General features: G+C 58.8%; 2 protein-coding genes across 3 annotated transcripts in view; both read right to left on the bottom strand.

Annotated features, from left to right (window-relative positions):
* The window catches only part of PIK3R2 (phosphoinositide-3-kinase regulatory subunit 2), a 154396-nt gene that overhangs the window by 131190 nt on the left and 1096 nt on the right, over nucleotides 1-22110 (bottom strand). The window contains exons 2-16 of one of the 2 annotated variants that reach the window (XM_079328546.1): nucleotides 15178-15899; nucleotides 11178-11270; nucleotides 10727-10789; nucleotides 9623-9754; nucleotides 9224-9425; nucleotides 8846-8931; nucleotides 8457-8562; nucleotides 8262-8360; nucleotides 7955-8135; nucleotides 7643-7768; nucleotides 7233-7375; nucleotides 6855-7031; nucleotides 6568-6639; nucleotides 6183-6353; nucleotides 2676-5893 (exon numbers count right to left, since the gene is read on the bottom strand). In XM_079328546.1, the coding sequence (XP_079184672.1) occupies nucleotides 5701-5893; nucleotides 6183-6353; nucleotides 6568-6639; nucleotides 6855-7031; nucleotides 7233-7375; nucleotides 7643-7768; nucleotides 7955-8135; nucleotides 8262-8360; nucleotides 8457-8562; nucleotides 8846-8931; nucleotides 9224-9425; nucleotides 9623-9754; nucleotides 10727-10789; nucleotides 11178-11270; nucleotides 15178-15517 (2184 nt within the window). In that variant the 5' untranslated portion in view covers nucleotides 15518-15899 and the 3' untranslated portion in view covers nucleotides 2676-5700. Of the gene's footprint in view, nucleotides 1-2675; nucleotides 5894-6182; nucleotides 6354-6552; nucleotides 6640-6854; nucleotides 7032-7232; nucleotides 7376-7642; nucleotides 7769-7954; nucleotides 8136-8261; nucleotides 8361-8456; nucleotides 8563-8845; nucleotides 8932-9223; nucleotides 9426-9622; nucleotides 9755-10726; nucleotides 10790-11177; nucleotides 11271-15177; nucleotides 15900-22110 lie in introns of those variants that run through there. The other variant, XM_079328547.1, reaches the window with a different exon arrangement.
* Nucleotides 144-2133, bottom strand: IFI30 (IFI30 lysosomal thiol reductase). The gene is made up of 7 exons (XM_079328639.1): nucleotides 1943-2133; nucleotides 1061-1240; nucleotides 912-986; nucleotides 742-837; nucleotides 504-656; nucleotides 353-421; nucleotides 144-269 (listed from the first exon to the last, which is right to left on the bottom strand). The coding sequence occupies exons 1-7, from the start codon at nucleotides 2075-2077 to the stop codon at nucleotides 204-206; spliced, it is 774 nt and encodes a 257-aa protein (XP_079184765.1). The 5' UTR covers nucleotides 2078-2133; the 3' UTR covers nucleotides 144-203.

Genomic DNA, 22110 nt, shown 5'->3' with positions numbered 1-22110 from the left:
GCTTCTTTGTGAACCTCTGGAGCAGGTAATTCCCAGGTCTGGAGGACAGTCCCACTGCCTCAGTGCCCAGCCCCTTTCCTCTTCCCACTGTGGTGGGGCAAAAACCCCCCTCCCTGCTCCCCCTACCCCACCACTCCAGATCCTGGTTTTCAACAAAAATATCCTTTTTATTGGCATCTCTCTCGGTGTTCCAAACACATCCCTCAGTGACTGCAGCCAGGTGGGAGCTTCGGGGCCTTGGAGCCCCCACAGATTTCTGGCTTCTCCCCCTGCCAGAGAGCAGCCATTAGAGCCCCAGCAGAGATGGGGATGTGTCCCCAAGCCCTGCTGCCCCTCCAGAGCCTTGTCCTACCTCGTAGAGGTGACAAACCAGCCCCAGCAGTGAAGCCTCTGCCTGTGCCTGCAGCTCGTCCGTGTGCTTCTGTGGGGGGACACAGGGCTGGTCAGGGGGGTCCCCACAATGTCCCAGCCCTACCTGGAACCCTGGTGCCCCCCTGCCATACCCCATTGATGGTGATCCAGGGCACGTACTGGTGTGGGGGCTGCAGTGCATCGGTCACTTGGGCGTTGTGGTGCATCAGGGCCATCCCTGTGTCCCCCTGCACGCAGGCGGTGATGCGGCCACTGTCCAGCTCTGGGGCGTAGATCTGCAGGCACTGCTGGGCACAGGGGACATGGGGACGCTCAGGGGGACAGGGGCACCCCCACAGTGGGGCACCAGGAGCGGGGAGTGGGACATACAGCATCCAGGTTCTTGGTGACAGAGCTGCCTGACTCCAGGCAGAAGATGATGGGGAAGTAGGTGCTGAAGTTCTGAGCCTCGTGCATCAGGCAGGCCTATGGGGACAGGGTGGGCGGTGAGGGGCCGCTGGACCCCCCCGTGCCAGCACCGTGGGAACGGGGACCGTCACCTCCATCATGTTGCCCAAACATTCCTCGGGGCCGTGCTGGCACTTGAAGTCCCACTTGCCGCTGACGTTCCTCTCCTGCGGGAGCAACCGGTCTGAGCGGGGCCGGCGGCACCGGGCGAGCCCGCGGCGCCGGGAGGGCCGGCCCCTACCTGGGCGTTGCCGTAGGGCACCAGGGTGATGTTCAGCATCTCTTCGGGCAGCAGCAGCCAGGTAGGGAAGAGCTTGAGGGCCAGGAACTGGCGGCAGGCCGGGCACAGGCTCTCGTAGAACAGGCTCAGCTGCACGGGCGCGGCCGCGGGGCGCGGGAGGCTGGGACAGCGGCTCTGCACCTGCACACGGGAAGGTTTCGGGGTGCACGGGGGGATACGGCTGCAGCCCCCCGTCCCAGTGTCTCTACAAAGCCCCGCGGATACAGGGAAGAAAGGGGATGAGGGTGTGCAGGGCTAGAGGGAAGTGAGAGTGGCTGGGAGCTTTCTGCTGCCACAGGATCCTGACAGCGTGGCTGACACCCAGCGCTGGGGCTTTCCAACAGAACTTCCCCAAAATATTTCAGGGGAAAACAAATTTAGACCTGGGAGGGGGTACGGCCTAGCACCCACTGCCAGGGGGAAGCTGCGGCCCCGTGGGGCTCACAGGGCGCTGCCACCTCCCGGGTCTGTTTGGGGCAGAATAAGCCAAAAAGCGGTTTTAAACTGAAAAAGCAGAAGTGCCAGCGGTAGCTGAAAGCGGCTGCGGTCAGGGTCCGGCTGGACCACAGCCATTCCCCAGGGATGCTGGGCAATGCCGTGGTGCCCGTGTGGCACCGGAGGCTCTGAGCATCCCTGCGGGTGTGACAGCCTGTGTCTCAGCGATGCCCGCAGCTGGCACTCGCTCCGGGCATCGTGGCCAGGCGCTGCCCCAACCCTGTCCCCGCGTCTCTCGTCCCTGCTGCGGGGCAGGCGGGAGGTGGCCCCCTGCCCTTGTCCCACCCAGGGAGATGGCCGGGTGACCCTGCCCTTGTCCCCAGCCCTGACAGCAGCAGCGGCTCTGACCTCGCAGGCGGCGGCGGCGTCCCTCGAGCTGCACCAGCGGTGGGCAGGGTAATCACAGCCGGGGGGGGCCGCGCCGAGCCCCGGGGCCACCAGGGCCACCAGCGCCAGGACAGCCAGCGGCACCGTGGGGGCCATGAGGACGCCGGGGTGACGCGGAAATGAGCCCGTCCCAGTGGGGGCTTTTAAAGCTGGGCTGTGCCCGCCTCCCTGCGCCCTTCCTGCCCTTGTGCCGCCCCAGCCGCCGCCTCCCGTGACGCCGCCGCCCCACGTGGGGCCGCCGGGTCCGGCCACCGAGTGCCCGCTGTCCCCTGCCCGCAGCCACCGAGTCCCCGCTGTCCCCTGACTGGAGCTCGGGGCTCACGACCCGAGCCCCCGCGGGTTGTGGCCGGTCCGGCAGTGAAACCCAGCCTGGAGCTGGAGCTCCCCGAGCAGGGAAGCGGGGCTGGCTCCCAGCACAGCCCCCGGGCGGCTCCGGCTGCGGGATGGGGCTGCAGCTCAAGACACGCCGAGCTCAGCTGCGGGGCAGGGGGAGGAGGAACCTCGTCGTTCCCCGGTTTGTAGCCGCTGTTTCCGGCCGTTTCTCAGCCCTCGTCCACACGTGCCCCAGCCCTACAAACCCGGGAGCACAATCCTGGCACGATGGGTCACATCCTGCACCCAGCCCAGAAACTGGGGCACAGCCCCGCCACCCTCCTGCCCCCGCACAACCTCCCACAGCAATCCAGCAGCCTGGTTCATTAACTCTGTTTATTTCCTTTTTTTTTTTTTTTTTTTTTTTTTTTTGTTGTTGTTTTCGTGGGTTTTTTCAAAGTACCGTACAAAAAAAAAAAAAATCCTCTTACAGTAACAAATACTGGGTTTACATTAGTAAACATCAACAGAAAGAGCAGAGAGCACTACTGCTGGTAACGGACAGCTCGGGGGGCAGGTTATTCTTTATTGCATATACCTAGAAACTAAAACCTCACGCAGCCACCACATCCTCTCCGAGCACAGAGCCTCCACTGGCACCTTGGGGTTACACGGGGGAGCCTGGAGCCCCCCGACAGCAGGGACACAGAGGGACAAGCCCCAAACTGTGCCCCGGGGAGCAGGAACAGCCATGTGGCACCCAGGGGATGCGGGTGTGCGGCTCGGCTGGGGGACGTGGGGGTCACAAGCAGCAAAGCACAGCCCAGCGCCTCGAAACACAGCCGGGTTCAGAACGAGCCAAAGCAGCAAAGGACAAATCACAACGAGCTGATGCTGGGGGAGCTGGGGCTGGGCTTCCACCCCGGGGGGAGCAGGAAAGCTGCTGTTCAGGGAGACAAGTGAAGCACCGTCAGGGAAAGGCAGCCCTGGGGAAGGGCATCTTCCTCCTCGTCGTACACAGGACGTGAGCAGTGCCCTGTCAAGCACAGGCTGCCAGTGGGCAAGGAAGGCAGTGCTGGAAGGTGCACAGGGGTCACTGTGACCCCCCCTTGGGCTGTGGCTGGACAGCAGGAAGGGACAGCACGGGGACAACAACAGAAATTCAGCCAAAAGGATAAAAACAGGATAAAGAGAAGCTGGAATTTCCCTGGGCAGCAGAGCCAGGTGAGCACCAAGTGAGTGTTGACAGGTGACAGCTTCAAGCTGAGACTCCTCCTGATGCTCAGCAGGTCCTGGCATGAGTGGGGAGCAAATCCCCCCCAGGCAGGACTGGCCCCAAGCTCACATTCAGGAGTGGTGGTGGAGGAACGTGGAGCCCGTGGGATGAGAGGCTGAGGATCCCATCTGCCTACAGCCTGTCCTGTGATGTGGGGACGTGCTGGAAGTGCAGGGACAAGCACAGGACCAGCAGAGTCCCCAGTGAAAAGGTGTGGAACACTAACAAAGCTTTGGAGTGTTGGTGCAGCCCCCTGGCCACTCCTCAGGCCCCAGGGAGGCCTCTGGACAGAGCTGTGAGGACTGAGCCTCCCTGCCCCAGTCCCACGTGCCCTCATCTCTCACGTGCCCAAGTCCAAATTATTCCCTTAATCATCCTGGCAGCTTTTCCCAAGAGATCCCAGAAGCCAACCACAGCCTCTCCTGGGCTGTGCCCCCACAGCTCCCCTGACCCACTGCCTGCACCTGAGCACCAAACACTGACAAACCAAACCCAAAAACCAGGCCCAGGGCCTGGAGAGAACATGCAGGGCAGGGAACAGGGCTGTACAGTTGGGCATAGGAGAGCTGCCACAAGCAACAGGAATGGGACGTTTGCTCCAGCAGCCCCAGCTCCAGAAGGATCTGGGGACCAGCCCAGAGCAAGGCAAGCAGCAGAGCTGGCTGGGGAGGGAGGGACAGTGAAGTCCCCAAGGCAGGGGGCACATCAAGAACAGGATGCAGGCACAGCATGAGCAAAGAGCACCCCATGGATCCAGCAGAATCCAAGCTGCAATGGGAAACAGAAGTGCCAAAGTCCACAGCATCCACCAGCTGTCCCAAGGAGGAGCCTCCAAGAGGGAACAAGCCACTCTGGCAAATCAAGAGGACCAAGAATGCTCTCCTCCAGCCAGGCAGCTGAGATAACCCAGGAAAGCCAATGCCACCACGGCCTCAACTCTCAGCTCAGCTTTTAAAGCTCTTGTAGGCCCACCTGGGCTGCCCTGGGGCCCTCTGAGCCAGGACACAGCACCTTGCCCCAGCCCCATACAGTACCCACGATTCTAAGTGCTTTGCATACGTAGTTCACCATCATGCAGATACATTTCAGCATGCCCTGGGCCCCACAGATGTGTCCTCCTGCAGCAGAGAGGTCCTTCATTGCAGGTAGGGCTCGTAGTGTGCGCTGGACTCCAGCCCTCTCCTGCTTCAGCTGCAGGGCCCGGGGCTGTGGCAGCCTGGCAGCTGCTGCCCACACTGGGGGTGGCACTGGGGGCTCAGCAAACACCAGCACCAGGGGAGCAGCTGGTCACAAAAAGAACCATATTTACAGAGCTACAGTCAGCTTCAATGGGTTATGTGTGCAGAGAGTCACCGCAACCGGCCGGAAACAACGAGCTGTGCATCCCACAGATCCTGCCAGGAAAAACACGGGTACCAACACGGGTTTCACAGCTTTGCTGGCACAACTGAGGTGGGAGATTCATGGCTAAGCAGATCCTCCCTGCCCAGGCAGCAACACTCCAGAGGTGGTTATGACAAGAGGGAATGGTGGCGAGGTGGGGCGCAGCACGGAGCGAAGATCTCGGCCGGGAAGCCCCATGGAGGATGAGGTTTCTCCTTCCTAAACGTGTCTCTGCATGCAAGAGCAGCACCCCTCGTACCAGACACCATCACAGCCTGCAAGGCCACCAAGGGAAGTGAGAGTGAAGGATGCACACACTCAATGGAGCCTCCTCCTCTGCCTCCTCCAGTGTCCAGGCAGGGAACCCCTCGGTCACAGCACCGAGGAATCAGGAACCAAAGCTCTACAGTGATGCGTAGCGGGGCGACCTGCCAGCAAGAAGGGGATCTGACCTGCTTGTCAGAGAAGGGGAGGGGGCTGTGCTCACCTCCAGCAATTCAATCACAACTAGATCCCACCTCCTAGAGGCTGGAGCCCACTGGGAATCAGCCCAGCCTTTGTGTCCCATCAGCCAACACGGGTTTCAGCTACTGACCAAGAGGGACATCAGGAACGGTCACAGACATCTCAGAGGCTCTGAAGGAGCAGGAGCACAGAGACTCAACTATACAGGGTGCAAGAGTCCAGAGCCAGAAAGCAGCGCCCTGGGGAGAAGCTGAAGGCAGCTGTTGTGTTGTGCATGGGCTGCTCATCTGGCTGGTGGCTGGGAAAGGACCGGGTGAGCCAGCGTGACATTCAGGGAGTCATTGTGCTGCACCAGGGACGTGTGCTTGTAGTGCAAGACCAGGTCCTTGAGGGAGGCATAGAGGTTGTAGGGTTCAGCAAACCCATAGCCCGTCGCTGTCTTGTAGATCACGCAGTGCTTGGTGTCACCATCCACCCTGCCAGGGAGACACAGGAGCCTGGGTCAGCACTGGGACAGGGGAGCACAAGTAGGGCCACCAAAGCAGTGTGAAGATACAGCTGGCCCTGGCAGGAGAAGCCAAGGCAGATGGGAACTGTCACCTCCAGCATCTGGAGAGTGGAGCGATGTGGGAATACAACCTGGGCCATCCCATCCCATCCCATCCCATCCCATCCCATCCCATCCCATCCCATCCCATCCCATCCCATCCCATCCCATCCATCCATCCATCCATCCATCCATCCCACCTGCACAGGGATACTCACACCACAGAGCAGGCATAGCAGCCCTTCTGGCTGCTCTCACGGATCAGGAAGGTGCCGTCCCGTTTCCCACACAGCATTTCCTCTGCCTGCACACGGTTGATCTTCCCCACGTACCACGTCCGCTCCTCATGGTGGGGCAGCTCCTCCTCATCATCCATCATGGAGTACTGACTGCAATGGAGCACAGGCAGGGTCAGACTCCCTGAATTTGGGTGTGTGGCCCCCACATCTCCCCACACTGCTATCTGCCATTGCCCATCTGGCAGGGAAGACATCCCCAGCCCCCAGGCAGGATTTGCCCAGGGGCACAGCACAGGCAGAACCAGCTGCACAGCCTGTACTCCCACATGCCCCAAACCCCACAGCACACGAGCAGGACACTCACTCCTCTGTCTCATTCTTGATGCCCAGCCACTCGTTGATCTTCTTCTGCCGGGCACCCTTCTGCGTCAGCCACCTGGGGAAGGAGGGCAGAGCTGAGCGGCTGCAGCGAGCCCCGGGCGTGGCCATCGGCAGAGGGCAGCAGCCGCCGCTGCCGGGGCCCGCCGAGCCCCGCGGCGCTGTGGGAGCGGCTCCTCCCCGCAGCGGGCTGCGAGCCGCTCCAACGAGCCGCGGAGCCCCGGGGGAGGCAGCTGGATGGCTCCCGGGCCGGGCTCCAGGGGCACTACGTACACCAAGTACTGGTCCCGCAGCTTGCGCAGCTGCATCAGGTCTGGCTTGAGGCTGTTCATGCGCTTGTCGATCTCCCGGTTCTCCGAGGCTTGTTTCTTCAGGTCCTGCTCCAGCTTCATCTTGCTGTCGTGGATCTCTGTGATGCGGGACTTGAGCTTCTCCGAATTCATGAGGATCCTGGGAGAGAGAGAGAGGGGGGTTTAGGCTGTGAGCCAGGGTGGGGGAGGCAGAGGAGGCAGCCAGCCAGCTCCAGCCCACAGCATGCTGCTGGAGAGACAAGGAGTCCACGTGCCTCGGCTCTGTGCTGAGCCAGGAGGATCCTTCCAGCCCCTGGGGCCTTTCTCCAGGCAGAGCAGGGACCACCACCCCCATCCTCACCGTTGCACCTCCTTCTCATTGCCCTCCCTCCGGAAGCGCTCGATGTACTCCTTGCTGCACTTCTCCTGTGTCTGACACTGCTCCTCAAAGATCTTGATCGTCTCATTGAAGGCCTCGATTGCAGTCCTCTTCATCTGCAGCTCCTGGGGAAAACAGAGGAAAAAGCTGAGGAACATTTTTGCACATTTGCATCCCTTATTTCAACTTCCCCAAAGCAGCTCTGTCCTTGCTGCAGGCAAAATATTCCCCTCATCAAAGCCTGTCCTCTGGAGAGTCCCTGCAAGTCCATGAGCTGACAAATGAGGCAACAGGTGCCACGTCTCTGGTCTCTCCTGTGCCCAGCAGGGTGGCTGCCAGCACTCAGGGGGTGACAGAGCAGCCTTTGGGGGTCTCGGGCAGGGCCCACATACCTGGGACGTGCGTGTGTACTCTTCATACAGCAGGTCGTACTCCCAGCTCTTGTCCTGGTACTGCTGGTGATAAACCTTCAGCTGCTCCCCCACAGCTTCCACACTGTCCTCCTTCACCACCTGGTCCTGCCATAGGCACAACCCCAGTCAGGACCTGCTCCAGCTGGTCCCACAAAACCCCACAGCAAAACATTCCAGCACACAGGGAGAGGGATGGGACACTGTCACCTACCAAAGGGGCAGGGATGGATGAACAAACACCCCTGGCTCAGGCTGTGTTCGCCAGCCATGTCCCTGCAGCACAGGCCTCACCTGCTGGTACTTGGAGATGGGGTAGAGCAGCCTGGTGTCCAGCTTGGCGTTGTACTGGGCGAGTGACTCGTGCCGGTAGTGGGTGATGAGCTCCACCACCGAGCCGAAGGTCAGGGGCTCCGAGAAGCCGTACTTGCCTTCCCGATGGAAGATCTTGATCAGCTTGTTATTGCCTCCCTTCCTGTAGTGGAGGGGAGAGGAGAGGGCACTTACCACCACCCCAGCACCCTACGCCAGCCAGAGACCCAAGAGGTGCACCCCTGAGGCTCCCAGGGGGTGCCAGCTCCCAGAGGCTCCCAAGCCCTACCTGAGTGTGAGTGTGTATTCCCCCTGGATCTTGCTGGAGGCATCACGCACCAAGAAGGTCCCATCTGGTGTGTCCCGGAGCTTCTCATTCACCTCCTCCCTGCAAGGAACAGGATTGTCATGGCCTGGGAGGTGGCCCCAAGGCTCACCTGATGGACAGAGCACCCCAGGTGTGAGCTGCCAGTCACCCCCTTACCGAGAAATGTCCCCCCAGTACCACTCGGCGTCCTGCAAGGGCGCGTTGTTCCCGTTGGCCAGGCTGGCTGCGCTGGGCTTTGGCTTTGGTGGTTTGGGAGGCAGGGCTGTGAGAGGAGGAGGGATGAAACAGGATGAGCCCAAATCCCAGCTCCCCGCTGGTAATTCCTTAAGAGTGCTGAGTCCCCCTCCCTGCAATGACTGGAAGGCCCCTTGGCCACCACCTTTCCTAAAGCTGCTCTATGCAATCTCCAGCAGCTGAACACCTTGAGCTGGCCTCCAGGCACAGCTGGGCTATCAAAATGCCCTAGGCAACCCAATCATGAGGGCTGAGAGTCCATATTCACAAATGCTAGTGCCTCAGGCCCCAAGGAAGGGGTATCTCAGTACCTGGAGGCAACTGTTCTGGCTCCACCTCCTTCGTCTGCAGAAGTGTCTCCAGAAACAGCACAGAGAAGTCAGGGCTCAGCTCTGGGCTGCAGGGAGACAAGAGGCAGGTTAAGAACAGCAGCTGTGGGGTAGAACACGGCGCTGCTCCCACGTCCCCCACAATCAGCTGGTTCATCCTACCTGCCAGACCCCAGGCTGACAGGGCAGCAGGGGCTCTGTCCCAGCTCTGAGTCCCACCTGTGTGTGCTGCCAGCAGTTTAATCCCACGTCAGCCCAGCAGGGGCGTGGGCAGCCCTCTTGTTCCAGGCTGGACTCCTTGTCCTAGCAGGCACAGTGGCCAGAGCAGGGAACACTGCTGGGACCAAAAGCCTGACGTACCTGGCGCCAGGCAGCCGGAGCACAAGGGGGCCGAAGATCTCTGCCAGGGCCCGAGGGTGGAGGTTGTTGCTCTCAGCCTGCTGCGATACCTTCCCCAGATGCCGCAGCAGGAACTGCAGGGTGAGCGCGTTCTGCAGCGGCACCGCAGGCGACTCCAGGGCCAGCAGCAGCTGCTTCCGGCAATTCTCTGCCTGGGGGATCTCTGGGGACAGAACAAGACACAAGGGAAGAGCTGGGACAGCCGGCAGCACTCTCCACGCTCCGGCTGCGTCACGGCACCGGAGCGCTGTCAGCAGCGGGTCATGTGCCAGCCCCAGAGGGACAGGGCTTATTCTAACATCCCAGATGTGCCCACCCCACCCAGCCACCCATCCCCCAGGCAGCCAGGGAGGCCCTTACCCTGCAGGATACGAAGGATATCTCCGTGCACTGACAATGGCACCACGGGGGAGGGCAGGTCCTGCAGGTAACCTCGCAGTGCCTCGCCCAAGGAGTGCACGTCCAAGGGCTCCAGGTCACCCAGGGTCCAATCTGTCAGGGCACAGATTTCCCATGGGAGGGTGAACACAGCACTGGTGCTGCCAACACCCATCCCAGAAATCATCACACAGCAGCCAGCTATCGTGAGAGCTCATCAGCACCACGAGGGAGCTCAGGCAGCCTTCAGGCAGCCCATGTGACAGAGGATATGCATCCCAGAAATAAGCTGGCTCTGGGAACCCCAGGAGTTCTCCTTGGGAGAAGGCAGAGGTCCTTCTGGGTATGCACAACCTTTGCCCTGAGCCCCAAAACAGGAATTCTGGGCAGGCATAGCTCGGGTGAGAGTTTTGCTCCCTGCTGCCAGCACAGGTCAAGCACAGACTGAGCAGCCACACATTGAACCCAAGGGGGAAACACCTCCCTCGAATGCAGGATTTTGGGAAGCACATCAAGCCTGCCCCAAGAGCCCAGCCTGGGCTGACAGCACAGCATGGTTGGGGTTTGCAGGAACGTCTGTGGGAGGGGACTCGCCAGCGTGGTGCCGGATGAGGCCCCAGCCCAGGCAAGAGGCAGACAGCTCCCAGGGCTCCCCAGCAGAGACATGGGCTGCCAGCACCATGGAGCCACGGCTCCAGCCACCAAACCGAGCTGAAAGATCCTCCCCTCCTTATTAGTGGCATGACAGAGGCAGAGAAGCCTCCACCAGGCACCAGCACAGCACCCCAGACACCAGGGGACCAGCATGAGGGTTCACTTGTTTGCCTGCGAGTCTCTGAGCCAGCACCACATCCCTCTGTTGTCCCCATGGATGGTGCCAGGAATTCCCCCCGTCCCATCCCTTCCACGCAGGACACAGACACGTTGGGATGGGGACAGCCCAGCCCCAGAGGCAGCATGCTGGGAGTCAGGAACTGCCAGGGACAGGCGAGCCTGGCCTGGATTGCATTACTGCTGGCGCTGTCACATCCACTAATCTCCTCCATCTGAGCCGATTCGCCTCCACCGCGCCGAGCTGGTTCTTACCGGTTCTCAGCGCCTGCCGCAGTTCGGAGCCAGATGTCCTGTACAACATCTCGCTGTCCAAGCCTGTGGAAGGGGGACACTGCTGTCAGCTCCAGCACAGGCACTGCTTCAGTGCCAGCTGGGCAATGGCTGTGGCACGGCAAACCTGGCCTGGATGGTGTCCAAGCCAAGCCCCTGCAGAAGCTGCTGCAGCCCCCTTGGGCCCCAGGACACCTGGTTCAATGGCCCCATTTCTCCACCATGGCATAGATCCAGGCTGGAAGCAATTCCCAAACCCCAGCACCCACCCAGTGTGTGTAGGTGCTGAAACCAAACACCCTCATGGGATTCAGCAGCTCAACCCAGGGACAAACATGAGAGCAGCTGTGTCCTGTGGTCCCACAGAGCTCAGCTTTCATTGAGGGGTTTTGGGGTGTATCAGCCTCCCCAGTGCTCAGCATTGCCCCCTTACCTTTCTTTTCAATAGCTTCCACCAGCTTCACCAGGAGCGGCGGAGCAATCTCAGGAGGGCTGAACTGCTCCTGTAAATCCGGCAGAGGAGACCCTGGGGGAGAGGAAGGGAGAGAAGGGCTCAGCACCAGCTCAGCCCTCAGCAGCAGAGCTGGGCCAGGGCATGACCCAGGCAACTCCCAACAGGAGCAAGGAAACCCGTGGCTATCGCTGTGAGGCTGTGGCGTAGGCAAACACAGCATGGAGCCTGCAAGGAACCTGCCCAGGAACCAGCACAGCACTTGTTGAGCTCCAGCTCTGACTGGGTGTGCACAGGGATATCTGCTGCTCCGTGCAGAGGCTTGGAGACAGAGCCCATCCCCCTGGGGTCCCGTACTCCCCAGCAGGCAGCACAGGGGTTACCAGGGCTCCTGGAGCTCAGGGCTGGGTCCCTGCCCAGCACAGGGGCTGCGCAGGGCTGGCAGCAGAGCAGGGTGAGCTGTGATTAATCCAGCCATTCAGACAGAACGCCGTGTCAGCAAATTCCTGCCCTTGATTGCTCGTTTAACATGGAAACCGGCCCTGTGCCTCCCCCTCCCCGTGAGCCCACAGCCTCTGTGCAAGCTGCTACAGAGCACAGACAGCCCGTGGCACAGGACCAGGGTCCCCCCACTCCTGGGGGATCTGCAGCCCCATGTCGGGTGGTATTTCACAGCCACTTCCAGAAAATCTTGAGGTTCTGGCTCCAGGCACCCCCTTCCCCCGTGCATGCCGGGGCAGGAGCACGCAGGCCTGGCTGAAGAGCTGCCAGCAGGAGGTTTGCCGAAGGGTGAGCGGTGCCAGGATCCATCCCGCTTCCAAAGGAGCACCAGCCGGAGCGGGAGGTTCCTCCAGGCTGGTCCACAGCACCTGGCAGACCCCAGGGAGCCCACAGTGGGGGAGGACACCCAGCACACTCCTCTCTGCAGAGGCAGAGCCAAGAGGCTGCTCCCCATTGCGAAACAGCTCCGTTGTCATGGATCTGACCCGAACTCGCCTGGTGTGGTCTCACCACAAGGCGCAGCAAGCTGGAACTGCGCACCCAGCTCAGCCTCCTGTACCCACGGCCTCGAGGGGAGACAGGACAGCCATGGGAAGGGAAGCACACGGGTCAGGCACCCAGCAGCTCTGCAAAGGCCTGTGCTGCTGGCGAGGAGGGGACAATCCCCCACTGGAGCGAGCTCCTGGGCACGGGAAGGGGCCCAGCGTGGTGTGGGTCAGTGTGGGGAAGCTGCAGGCAAGCTTCCAGGCTGGCAGCTCCCAGCCTGACCCTTGGGAAGGGCTGAAAGGAGAGTAAATACTGGCGCTGCCCACGTGGCCCGGCCGGGAATGTGCTGCTTCAGCAGGCAGCAGCTTGTCTTTTTTTGTCAGGCACAGAGCGGGAGCCAGCAGCAGCTCCTGAGCCTGCCGGGCCTCCGGGCTGGGCCGCCGCGAACAAGGCTGCTCACAGCACGGCCCGGGCAGCTGCGGAAATATTCCCCAGCCGCATTTTCCGCTCGTGTTCTCTGCGGAAGGCAAACACCAGCAGCTCGTAAATCCACTGGCAGAAGGCGCTGGGGCTCGCTGCTCCGCGGGGCCAGCCCTGCTCCCGGGACAGCTGTGGGGCTGGCCCTGCTCCATCAGGCACACTGAGGGGCTAAGGGGTTCCTGCCAGCCAGGGCAGGAGCTGGGAAGCAGGGAAGGAGTTTCATGGGAATGCCAGGAGACGGTTCTGCACCTCCTGAAGTGCACACCATGAAGAAATAAGACAGGCTTGGCTCAAATATGGTTTTTCCATTGCAAAAATGTGTCTCTCCAGCAGAATACAGAAATAAAGAATCACAGAATATGCTGCGCTGGAAGGGACCCATAAGGATCTTCAAGTCCAGCTCTTAAACCTGCAGGCTGAGTGTAAAATGGCTCTGGGTGCTTGAACTTCCTCCCTGCAGGCCCTGCCTGTGCCTGGAGTGGAGGTTGGCTCTGAGGATGCCACCACAGGGGACAGGGCTGACACTGGTCTCACGTGCCATACCCCACCCTCCATCCCTGGGCAGGATGTAGAGAGTCTGGCTTTTGGTTTCCTTCCCAAATTTGCCTTTTCTGTGTTTCAGGAGCTTTGGCACGTATCTTGTTCCACTCCCCAGAGACCCCACCAGTGGCTTTGACCACGCAGACACACCTGCAGCAAGCCCCCTTGAGCAGAGGGGAGAGCTGAGGAGGGCAGAAATGCAGCTCCCAAGGGAGCTGCATGCAGGCAAGGCCAGCACAGCCAGCACAGAGCACATCCCAGGCTCCTGAGAGGAGCAGCTTTCTTGGAAAGGCAGGTTGTGAGCTGGATGACTCAGGTCAGGCTCTGGCTGCCAACCCAAACGCAGGCAGGGCCCGGCCACATTCCCACCCTGCGGAGATGTTTCCTGGGGCCGCCCCTCCGGCTCAGCAGCGAGGGAGGCAGCTGCAGGGAGCTGCTGCAGCCCCACAACCCCGGTTTCCTCAGACCCCAGAGGTGTTTTCACACAGCCAGAAGCATCTGCTGGGGTAGCTGTGGCTCCCAGGCAGAGAGGGATGGGGAGGATGCAGCACTGCCAGCTGGGAGCGTTCCCTGGCACCCTGCAGCTCCTCTGCTGACCCCACTCCTCCCATGCACACCAGCACGAGGTCTTCTGCAAGGCATGGGAAGGCAAAGTGTGGCTGTCACCCCTCAGACAATCACAGAATGGTTTGGATTGAAATGGACCTTAAAAAATCACCCAGTTTAAACCCCCCCTGACTTGTGCAGGGACAGCCTCCACTAGATCGGGTTGCTCCAAGCCCCATCCAGCTTGACTTGGAACACTTCCAGGGATGGGGCAGCCACAGCTGCTCTGGGAAACCTGTGCCAAGGCCTCACCACCCTCACAGTCAGGAATTTCTTCCTAACATCTAATCTGAATCTCTCCCTCTTTAAATTAAAACTTCCCCCTTGTCCTATCTGCCTGTAAAAGAAGCCTCTCTCCCTCTTTTATATAAGCTCTCTTTAAGTACTGAAAGGTCACAATAAGGTCTCCCAGAGCCTTCTCTTTCCAGGTGAACATCCCCAGCTCTCCCAGCCTGAGTCTCGAGCAGAGGGGCTCCAGCCCCAGCAGCATTTCTGTGGCCTCCCCTGGACTTGCTCCAACAGATCCACAGATCTTTCTTGTCTAGCCCAGACCCAGACTCAGCACTGCAGATGGAGGGTCTCACAAAGGAAGAGTAGAAGGGGGAAAGTGAGGAGCTGCTGAACCCTGGCCACAGGGCTTATGTGCCTGGGAGCCAAAAAAACAGGCTAAGAGCAGGCAGCTGCCACAGCTCCACAGGCAGGGCTGAGGCACATTGGCTCTCCTGGCCCAGGTCCGTGCCAAGGCCGGGGGCTGGGAGGCAGCTGCAGGTGCAGTTCAGCCCATGCCCAGCCCCAGGGTGGCTGCCCGGCCCCAGCGAGGGCTCAGCGACCCGCGGGGTGGGCTGGCTGCCAGGCAGACAAGCAATTAGCTCCAGTTCTCAGAAGCACTCTTTTAGACCCTGACTTTTCTCCTCTTGCCCAGAGACAAGTAATTGTGTCTCTCAGCGGGGCTGAGCAGCTCTTGGCAGGGAGCACTGCCCCAGGCGCTGCAGAGGCGGGGAGGTGGTGGTTGGGAGAGGTCAGGACTTATCCTGAAGGGAGGGAGCCTGGCAAAACTCAGTGGAGCAGGGAGAAGGACCATGGGGATCCTGGCTGGTTGCAGAATAGAGAGAGAAAAGAATCTTGGAGTTGCAATAGTGGGACAAGGCTTGCCCCAGGAAGCTCTGCTGAGCAGACTGACAAGCTGGAGGAACAAAGTGCTTTTCTCTGGGCCAGAACTGAGAGAGGCTGGCTTTTGCTTGCGAGTCAACTGCACTGCTGCAGAGATGAAGGTTTCACTGCTGTCCTATGAAGCCACTCACACGCTCTCATCTGTCACACAGCGAGACTGAAGGTATCCCAGAGCAACAGGGCACACAGCAGGGCTTACCTTGCTCCAGAGCCTCGGGCAGGCGGCAGCCGCTGGCCCCCGGTGTGGCAGGCAGGGGTCGCTGCACTCGGGGCCGGTGGGAGGGGACAGCGATTTTCACCGGCCCCACGTACTCCACATAGGTGCCAGGAAAGTCCCCCTTCTGCTTGGTGCGCTCGTTGACGCCCAGGATCCACCCGATCTGATTGGGGGTCTGCTCATCTCCGTCTTTGAAGCCCAAGGCTTGCAGGGCCCCCTTGCTCACCACCAGGATGTCCCCGGGCAGCAGGTCAATGTCCTCCTCGCGCTCCTTGCGGTACGGGTAGAGCGCGCGGTACTGGAAGCCGTCGGTGCTGCCCATCCTCTCTGCCGGGGGAGAAGGGCTCTGAAGAGTGAGGCAGCACGTTCCAGGTGGCAGAGGAGAGCCCTCAGAGGCAGCTCTCCCCCATCAGCACTCTGAACTGTCTGTGTGAAGCGGCACCCCAGGAGCCTGGTCTGGGTGCACCGGAGCGCTTAGGTGCAGCCCCTTTTCCTCAGCTTGAAACCACGATTCAACCAAATTATGGAGCAAAGGGAGAAGGAGACGAACATAATCCAGCACTGGTGAGCGGGCATGCAGCAAAGAAACCTGAGATCAGGGTCTGTTTCACCAAAAAAGCCAGTCTCTTGGAATGTGGGGAGGAAAAGCACAGTAGGCTTCCAGCCTGGAACAGCGTCGCACGCTACGTTTCCTTTCTCAGAGCCTGCAAAGAGAAGAAGGATTGTCACTGCTCAGCCAGGCACCTCACACCCTCCTGACATGCCAACATTCAAACCAGGGGTTCACCTGAGAGAGGCAGAACTCGTTTCTCTCCTACCTACAGCTGATGCTGAGCCCTGGATCCAAGCAGGGCATGCTAATCCTGATTTACACTCCCAAAAGCGAGTGGCTGTGGGCAGGAACGCTACCTCCTCTCTGCTACAGCCAAGCACCAGCTCTGCATCTTAAAGAGGTTCACCCCTGCTTCTTCAGCTTACCCTCCTCACAGCACTTATGCAAACAAGGAGACAACAAGTGGGACAAAACAGCCTTTATGCAGGATAACTTTTGCATACAGAAAAGGGTGACCCTGCACCCACCAGCTGCAGGCCCTGAATAGGAGCAGAACAAACAGATTTAACCTTCCCTTGTTAAATCGATTAAATTTCACAGTTCACCTTTACATCTTGCCATGCAATCCCCCACAAAGGCATCTTCTGAAGGGAGCTGCCCACAAATGTAGGTTAACCACGCTTTCAGCAAAAGGCTTTCGAGATGTGCTGCCATTCCCACAGAGCAGCACTTCAAAGCTTCGCTCTGAGCAAGAAGTCAATTTTTGAACTTTTCAAAAGCAGCAACAGCAGCAGCATCAAGTGCAGGCACAGGTTCCTTTTGCAGAGATGGAGGCAAAAGGAGTTAAAATAATCCTTAGAAGCCTTCAAGTCTACTTAGAGCTCCTAACTGCCTTTCAGCTATTCAGACAGAAATTAAATATGCTGCCTGCCCTGCCCAGAAATCCACCAAAAAGAATAAACCTGGGTTATAACATGCTGTTGGAGAGATGTACGAGCTGGGACATTCCCACCAGCCAGGCATGTCCTCTTTTCCCATCCCCTGCTGGCTGCACAGGCCAGTTTTCCACCTCCCTCAGGCAAACCCCAGAGTTCTGGTTCCCGCAGAAATGGTGTGTGTGGCCGAGGACTGGACCTACAAGGCACTGGGGGAGCCAGAACCAAGCATTTCCTGAGATTCCCAGCCTTCCCCCAGACCCCAGCCTTCCCCCAGACCCCAACCTTCCCCCAGACCCCAGCTTTCCCAGGGACACACTGGGCCTGCTCAAATGCTGCAGGTCCTGGTAAAGGCTTGAGCTGTTCTGGCCCAGAAGCCACCAAACCCAGCTCAAACTCTTGAGTTTCATCTAAGAACTGTTAATGAGCAGGAAGGTGCTTCTCAGGGCTCTGCTCTGAGCAGAGGGAGGCGAGGAGGCAAAGGGAGCCAGGACGCCATTCCCAGAGGGGTCAGTGAACAACCAAGCATGGCACAAAGCCAAGGCTGCTCTGACTGCTGGTTGGACTCTGTGACAGGCACCAACGGTGGTGATCTGCAGGATTTCAAAATAACCCTTCCGGGCCAGCAACACATTACAGTTCATATCAGCTACAAATCCCTCTTTCCTCCTGCACGTGGGATCACCCCTACACGTGTCACCGCATCTGCACGTGCTGCCACAAAGTCTGAGATCAGGGTGAGTCCCCTGAGAGGAGCCAGCCCCACCTCTCAGCCAGGCTCTCCAAGCCAGCACCAGGGCTCCTTCCCTTGACAAGGACAAAAGGCACAAAGAGGCCATGGCACAGGAAACCTGTGCAGCAGCCAGAGCCCGCACCGCCTGCCTGAGCCCGGGCAGCCGTCCCAGCCGGGCTGTCTTTGCCATGAATGAACAGGCAGTGCCTGCGGGGAGGTGAGGCACTTGCGGCCAGAGGCGGGTGGGGAACAGGATTGAGCCTGATCCAGCTTGCTGGAGAGCTTCTCCAGAACTCCAGGAGCAGCACCAGACTGCAGAATTCATGGAGAGACCCTGCAGAGGTTTCTGATGTTCACGGGGGAAGCAGCACATCCCAGCATGGCCGCTGTGAAAGCTCCCACCATGCTGGGATGGTGGCTGCAGGGAATTTGCAGCAGAGCCCGCATTTCCCCAGTCCAACTAGCCCCAGCCAGGAAAATATTACTTCATAATCCAGAGCATAAAGAGAGATTTATGAGAGCACTCACTGGCTGCCCCTCTGAGTGCTGCCTGTCAGGGTCCCCCAGAGCAGAGTCACCGTGCCGGGGGCACTGTCTGAATGCCAAGAGCCTGAGTGGCCGCTGCCCGCTGGGCACAGCGCTGGCACTCCCCCTCCTCCCGGGGAGCACAGAGCCCAGAGTGACTCCTTCGGGGAGCACAGACCCCAGAATGGCTCCTCCCAGGGAGCACAGAGCCCAGAGTGGCTCCTCCATGGAGCACAGACCCCAAAGTGGCTCCTCCCGGGGAGCACAGACCCCAGAATGGCTCCTCCCAGGGAGCACAGAGCCCAGAGTGGCTCCTCCATGGAGCACAGACCCCAGAATGGCTCCTCCCAGGGAGCACAGAGCCCAGAGTGGCTCCTCCATGGAGCACAGACCCCAAAGTGGCTCCTCCCGGGGAGCACAGAGCCCAGAGTGGCTCCTCCAAGGAGCACAGACCCCAGAGTGGCTCCTCCATGGAGCACAGACCCCAGAGTGGCTCGTCCAAGGAGCACAGAGCCCAGAGTGGCTCCTCCAAGGAGCACAGAGCCCAGAGTGGCTCCTCCAAGGAGCACAGAGCCCAGAGTGGCTCCTCCAAGGAGCACAGAGCCCAGAGTGGCTCCTCCATGGAGCACAGAGCCCAGAGTGGCTCCTCCAAGGAGCACAGACCCCAGAGTGCACCCAGAGGCAGCAGAGCCCAGCCCCAGCAGGGTGGATGCTCCCCTGCAGGCACCCCCAGCTTCCACCTGCAGATCCCAGCCCCGACTCCAGGCGCCTCTGACAAGCCGGTGCAGCTGAAGAGGCTGGAAGGACAAAACGCTCAGGCCTGGCAAACTTGTTCAGTAGCTTTTAAAAGCAGATCTGCACGGAGGGGTGGGAAGAGGAGAGTGACTCCAGAGCACTGAGTGTCTCCAAAGAGCAGGTCCCACAGCTTCTTCCAACCGACTCCTTCCCCAGCCTTCTTCCCTGGGGTGGGAACTCAGCTCGGTGCCACCACACTCCCCACGTCCCAGCAGGTCACTGGGCACACGAAATAATCCAGAGAACTCAGAGCCAGGCTATTCCTGGAGAAGCCTCACCTGCTTTTGCCACACTCAGCCTAGGTGGGCACTGAGTGCTTGTGAACTTGAGTGAGGAGCTCCCCAGGAGACCCAAATCCTCATGGCTAATGCTGGCACCGTCCTTTCCAGGGGCAACAGTTGTCCTCTGTCCCGCCACGGACCCAGCCAGAGGCTTCCCTGGCTGAGCTGCAGGAAAGCTCTGCACCCTCGGAGAGCAGCTGACAGAATCTTTGGGGATTGGGAGCACACACTTCCCAAAGCCCTGAACAGCTCTTTGGAGGGAAGGCAGCACCAAGAGGCCGGGACACGCTCGTGCCTGTTGGTTGGAAGCACCTCCGAGCAGGAGAGAGGCAGCACCTTGCCAAAAGATTCCTGCTGGGCCCAGCTCCAGGTTTGCTCGGCTCTCGGAGAGGAACCTTGTGTGTCTGTGCTGGAGAGCACTTGCTTAGGCTGCTCTGAAAATCCCATGCATCAGACAGCTAAATACCTTTGGTAAATCTATCTCAGCGCCCAGAAACAATCCCTCGATTCATTAACTGCTGTCAATACTTTCTTTGTTTAATACATCGGTTTGAAACAAAAAACACATTACAAGTCTTTTTGTCTGTGCCCAGCACATAAATAAAAGCATCTTAACATTTTAAATGTGGTTCCTGTGCTTTTTAACCCAGTTCCAAATGCAGTTCAAAGTCCAGCTTAACTTGAAGCGAGACTGAGTTACTTTCCTTCCAGAGAGGGGAAAGAATGCATAAAAATATTTAAAAGAAGAATATGCTCACAACAGTATACACAGCTCCCACCCCTCCAAGTTACATCAGATCCTCAGCGAGCAAAACAAACACCATATCGAGTTTGAACTGCAAGTTACAGACAAAAAGAACAAATTTTTCCTTTAATAAAAAGAGAAAATAGAACAATGCAATGATGGATGGAAATAAAAATGGTCAGGGAACTGCCTGCCATGGTGACATCTGCTGCTGCATCACATCCTTCTGACCCATGCAGCCAAGGCAGCTCTGATGGCCTCAGCTCCTGAAGCTGGCAATGGCAAGCACACCATGGATCATCCTGTGCCCACCAGCACCCAGGGCAAGAGCTTGGCAACCCCTGATTTACAGTCAGGACAAAGAGCACAGCAAATCCCTGTGCTCCCAGGCAGCTCCCCGGGCCCGCTGCCTCCCCAGCAGGAACAATGACTGGAAAAACGTCTGGCAAGGCTGGAGCCATGAGCCAGGCCGTGGAAGAGGCAGCAGTGGCACGAGGAGCTGTGGGGGAAGGAGCTGGGAGAGCCTGCAGGGAGCTGGGAGAGCCTGCAGGGAGCTGGGAGAGCCTGCAGGGAGCTGGGGCGGGCGGGAAGCGGAGCTGGACACGCTCCAGCAGCTGCCCCTGGGGACGCGGCCAGCGGAGCAGCGAGAGCTGCAGCCCGGGCAGAACACGGCGCTGCCAAGCCAGCTGGTATTTCCTTCCAAACAGGGAAAAGCTGCAGGGGAGGAGGGGAGTTATGCCTGAGCCGTGCCCCAGCCAGGCATGGGACAGTCGAGGCCGTTTTCACCTCTTCTCTTCCCCAGAAATGCTTCCCCCAGCCGGGCAGATCCCCAGGAGCAGCAGCTCCTGCCCACGGCCACAAGCCTCCCTCTGCCAGGGACACAGAGCATTTACTGCTCATGCCTGAGTTTCATTAAATATTTTGCTTTATTCACCAAAGACCGAGGAAGTGAAGGAATATCTGAAATATTTCACTGAAAAGGTCAATGTCATGATTAGCAGGCACACGAGAAGCTAAATAAATCAGGATGACCAACACCTTCCACACTTTTGGGAGACCACTGCAGGTCCCAGACATCTCCTGCTCAAAGGCTGGACAGCATGAGAGCACCTCAGGCAGTCTGTACACCTATTCCAAGTCTTCTCATACTGTGCAGAGGCTTCTCCTGACACTGAACTTCCTTGCTCCAGCTGAAACTTGTTCTTTCTTAACCACCTCACAAACTTTCTCCTCCTGCCTACAAGAGCTTTTTACTTGGCCAGAGACTTTTATTTGCTGGCAGCAGGCAGAGCACCCAACACCAGCCCCATCACCTCACTCCAGGCTGCTCTTACACCATCCCCCATGCAGCAAGAACACACTAATTCCATTTTAGGAGCATTCATGGAGCTGGCTTTAGGGATATAGAAACCCAGGAGATGTATTTTGGCAAAAAAATTACAGTTCTAAAAAAAACCTGAGTACATGAAAAAAAAAATCCAACTGCTCTTGCTAACTTATCTGCTTAAAATCACATTCCCCAGGGTATTTGGAATTTATATGATTTATTAGCAGCTCTGCACAGCTCAGGAATCACATGAAGTAACCGACGAGGTAAGAAGCACCCAAGTTAATAGATCAGCATGATTTGGATATTGGTGAGAGAGCCAAGACCTTCCAACTCGAGAAATCCACCATCCCTTCCTCTGTCTGCTTTTCATCTTCCATTACCCAGCTACTTTAGCTCCAAGCTGTGGCTCCAGAGATTCCCAGAGGAATTAAAAGAGCCCTCGATATTATAAATACTCTTTTTCATTGTAAACACACCCCGACACTCAGAGCTCTGACACGGCTCCAAACTGGCTCCACAAACCACTCTGCTCCTCGCCACATTCCAGCTGAGCTGCGCTTTCCCTTCCAACCCAGCGCTTTTGTCCAAGCGAGACCCAACTGCAGGCAGAGAGGATTTTCCTGTGTGCTTAAAAGCGTGTTCCTGCCAGTTGGGAACGCGGGGTTTGGGGGCAGAGATCAGCTTTAGGAGGAACGAGTCCGTGCCACGAACCGCACAGGCAGATGGAAGCACGAGCTGCCCACGTCAAAGAGAGTCACCAAAGAAACCAAACCGTGGCTTGGACTTTCCCACACCGTGGAAGGCTAGAGCAGAGCCCAGTCCAGCCTCGGGGACACACCAGCCCTTGGCATGTCAGGGAGGGGTGGGGGAATGGCCAGGAAAGCAGTGATTTAGGCTATATTTACTCAGCTGTCTCCATTCTCTGCTCTCACAGAGAAAGTCACAGGGCCAGTTCCCCAGCGGCTCCAAGAGCTGCTTGGGAAATCAAAGCCGCGCATTAATGGGAGGAGAGGCAGCC

The sequence above is a fragment of the Erithacus rubecula genome, assembly GCF_903797595.1.
Source record: "Erithacus rubecula genome assembly, chromosome: 28".
NCBI lineage: Eukaryota > Metazoa > Chordata > Aves > Passeriformes > Muscicapidae > Erithacus > Erithacus rubecula.
Note: the sequence above shows the minus strand (reverse complement) of the source record. Positions and strands in the feature narration are given on the sequence as shown.

Excerpts from the sequence above, each read along its gene's own strand:
- IFI30 (XM_079328639.1), bottom strand. The coding sequence starts at position 2,077 with ATGGCCCCCACGGTGCCGCTGGCTGTCCTGGCGCTGGTGGCCCTGGTG. Across the intron at positions 838-911 it reads GTTTGGGCAACATGATGGAG|GCCTGCCTGATGCACGAGGC; the intron begins GTGACGGTCCCC and ends CTGTCCCCATAG. Across the intron at positions 422-503 it reads CCTGGATCACCATCAATGGG|AAGCACACGGACGAGCTGCA; the intron begins GTATGGCAGGGG and ends GTCCCCCCACAG.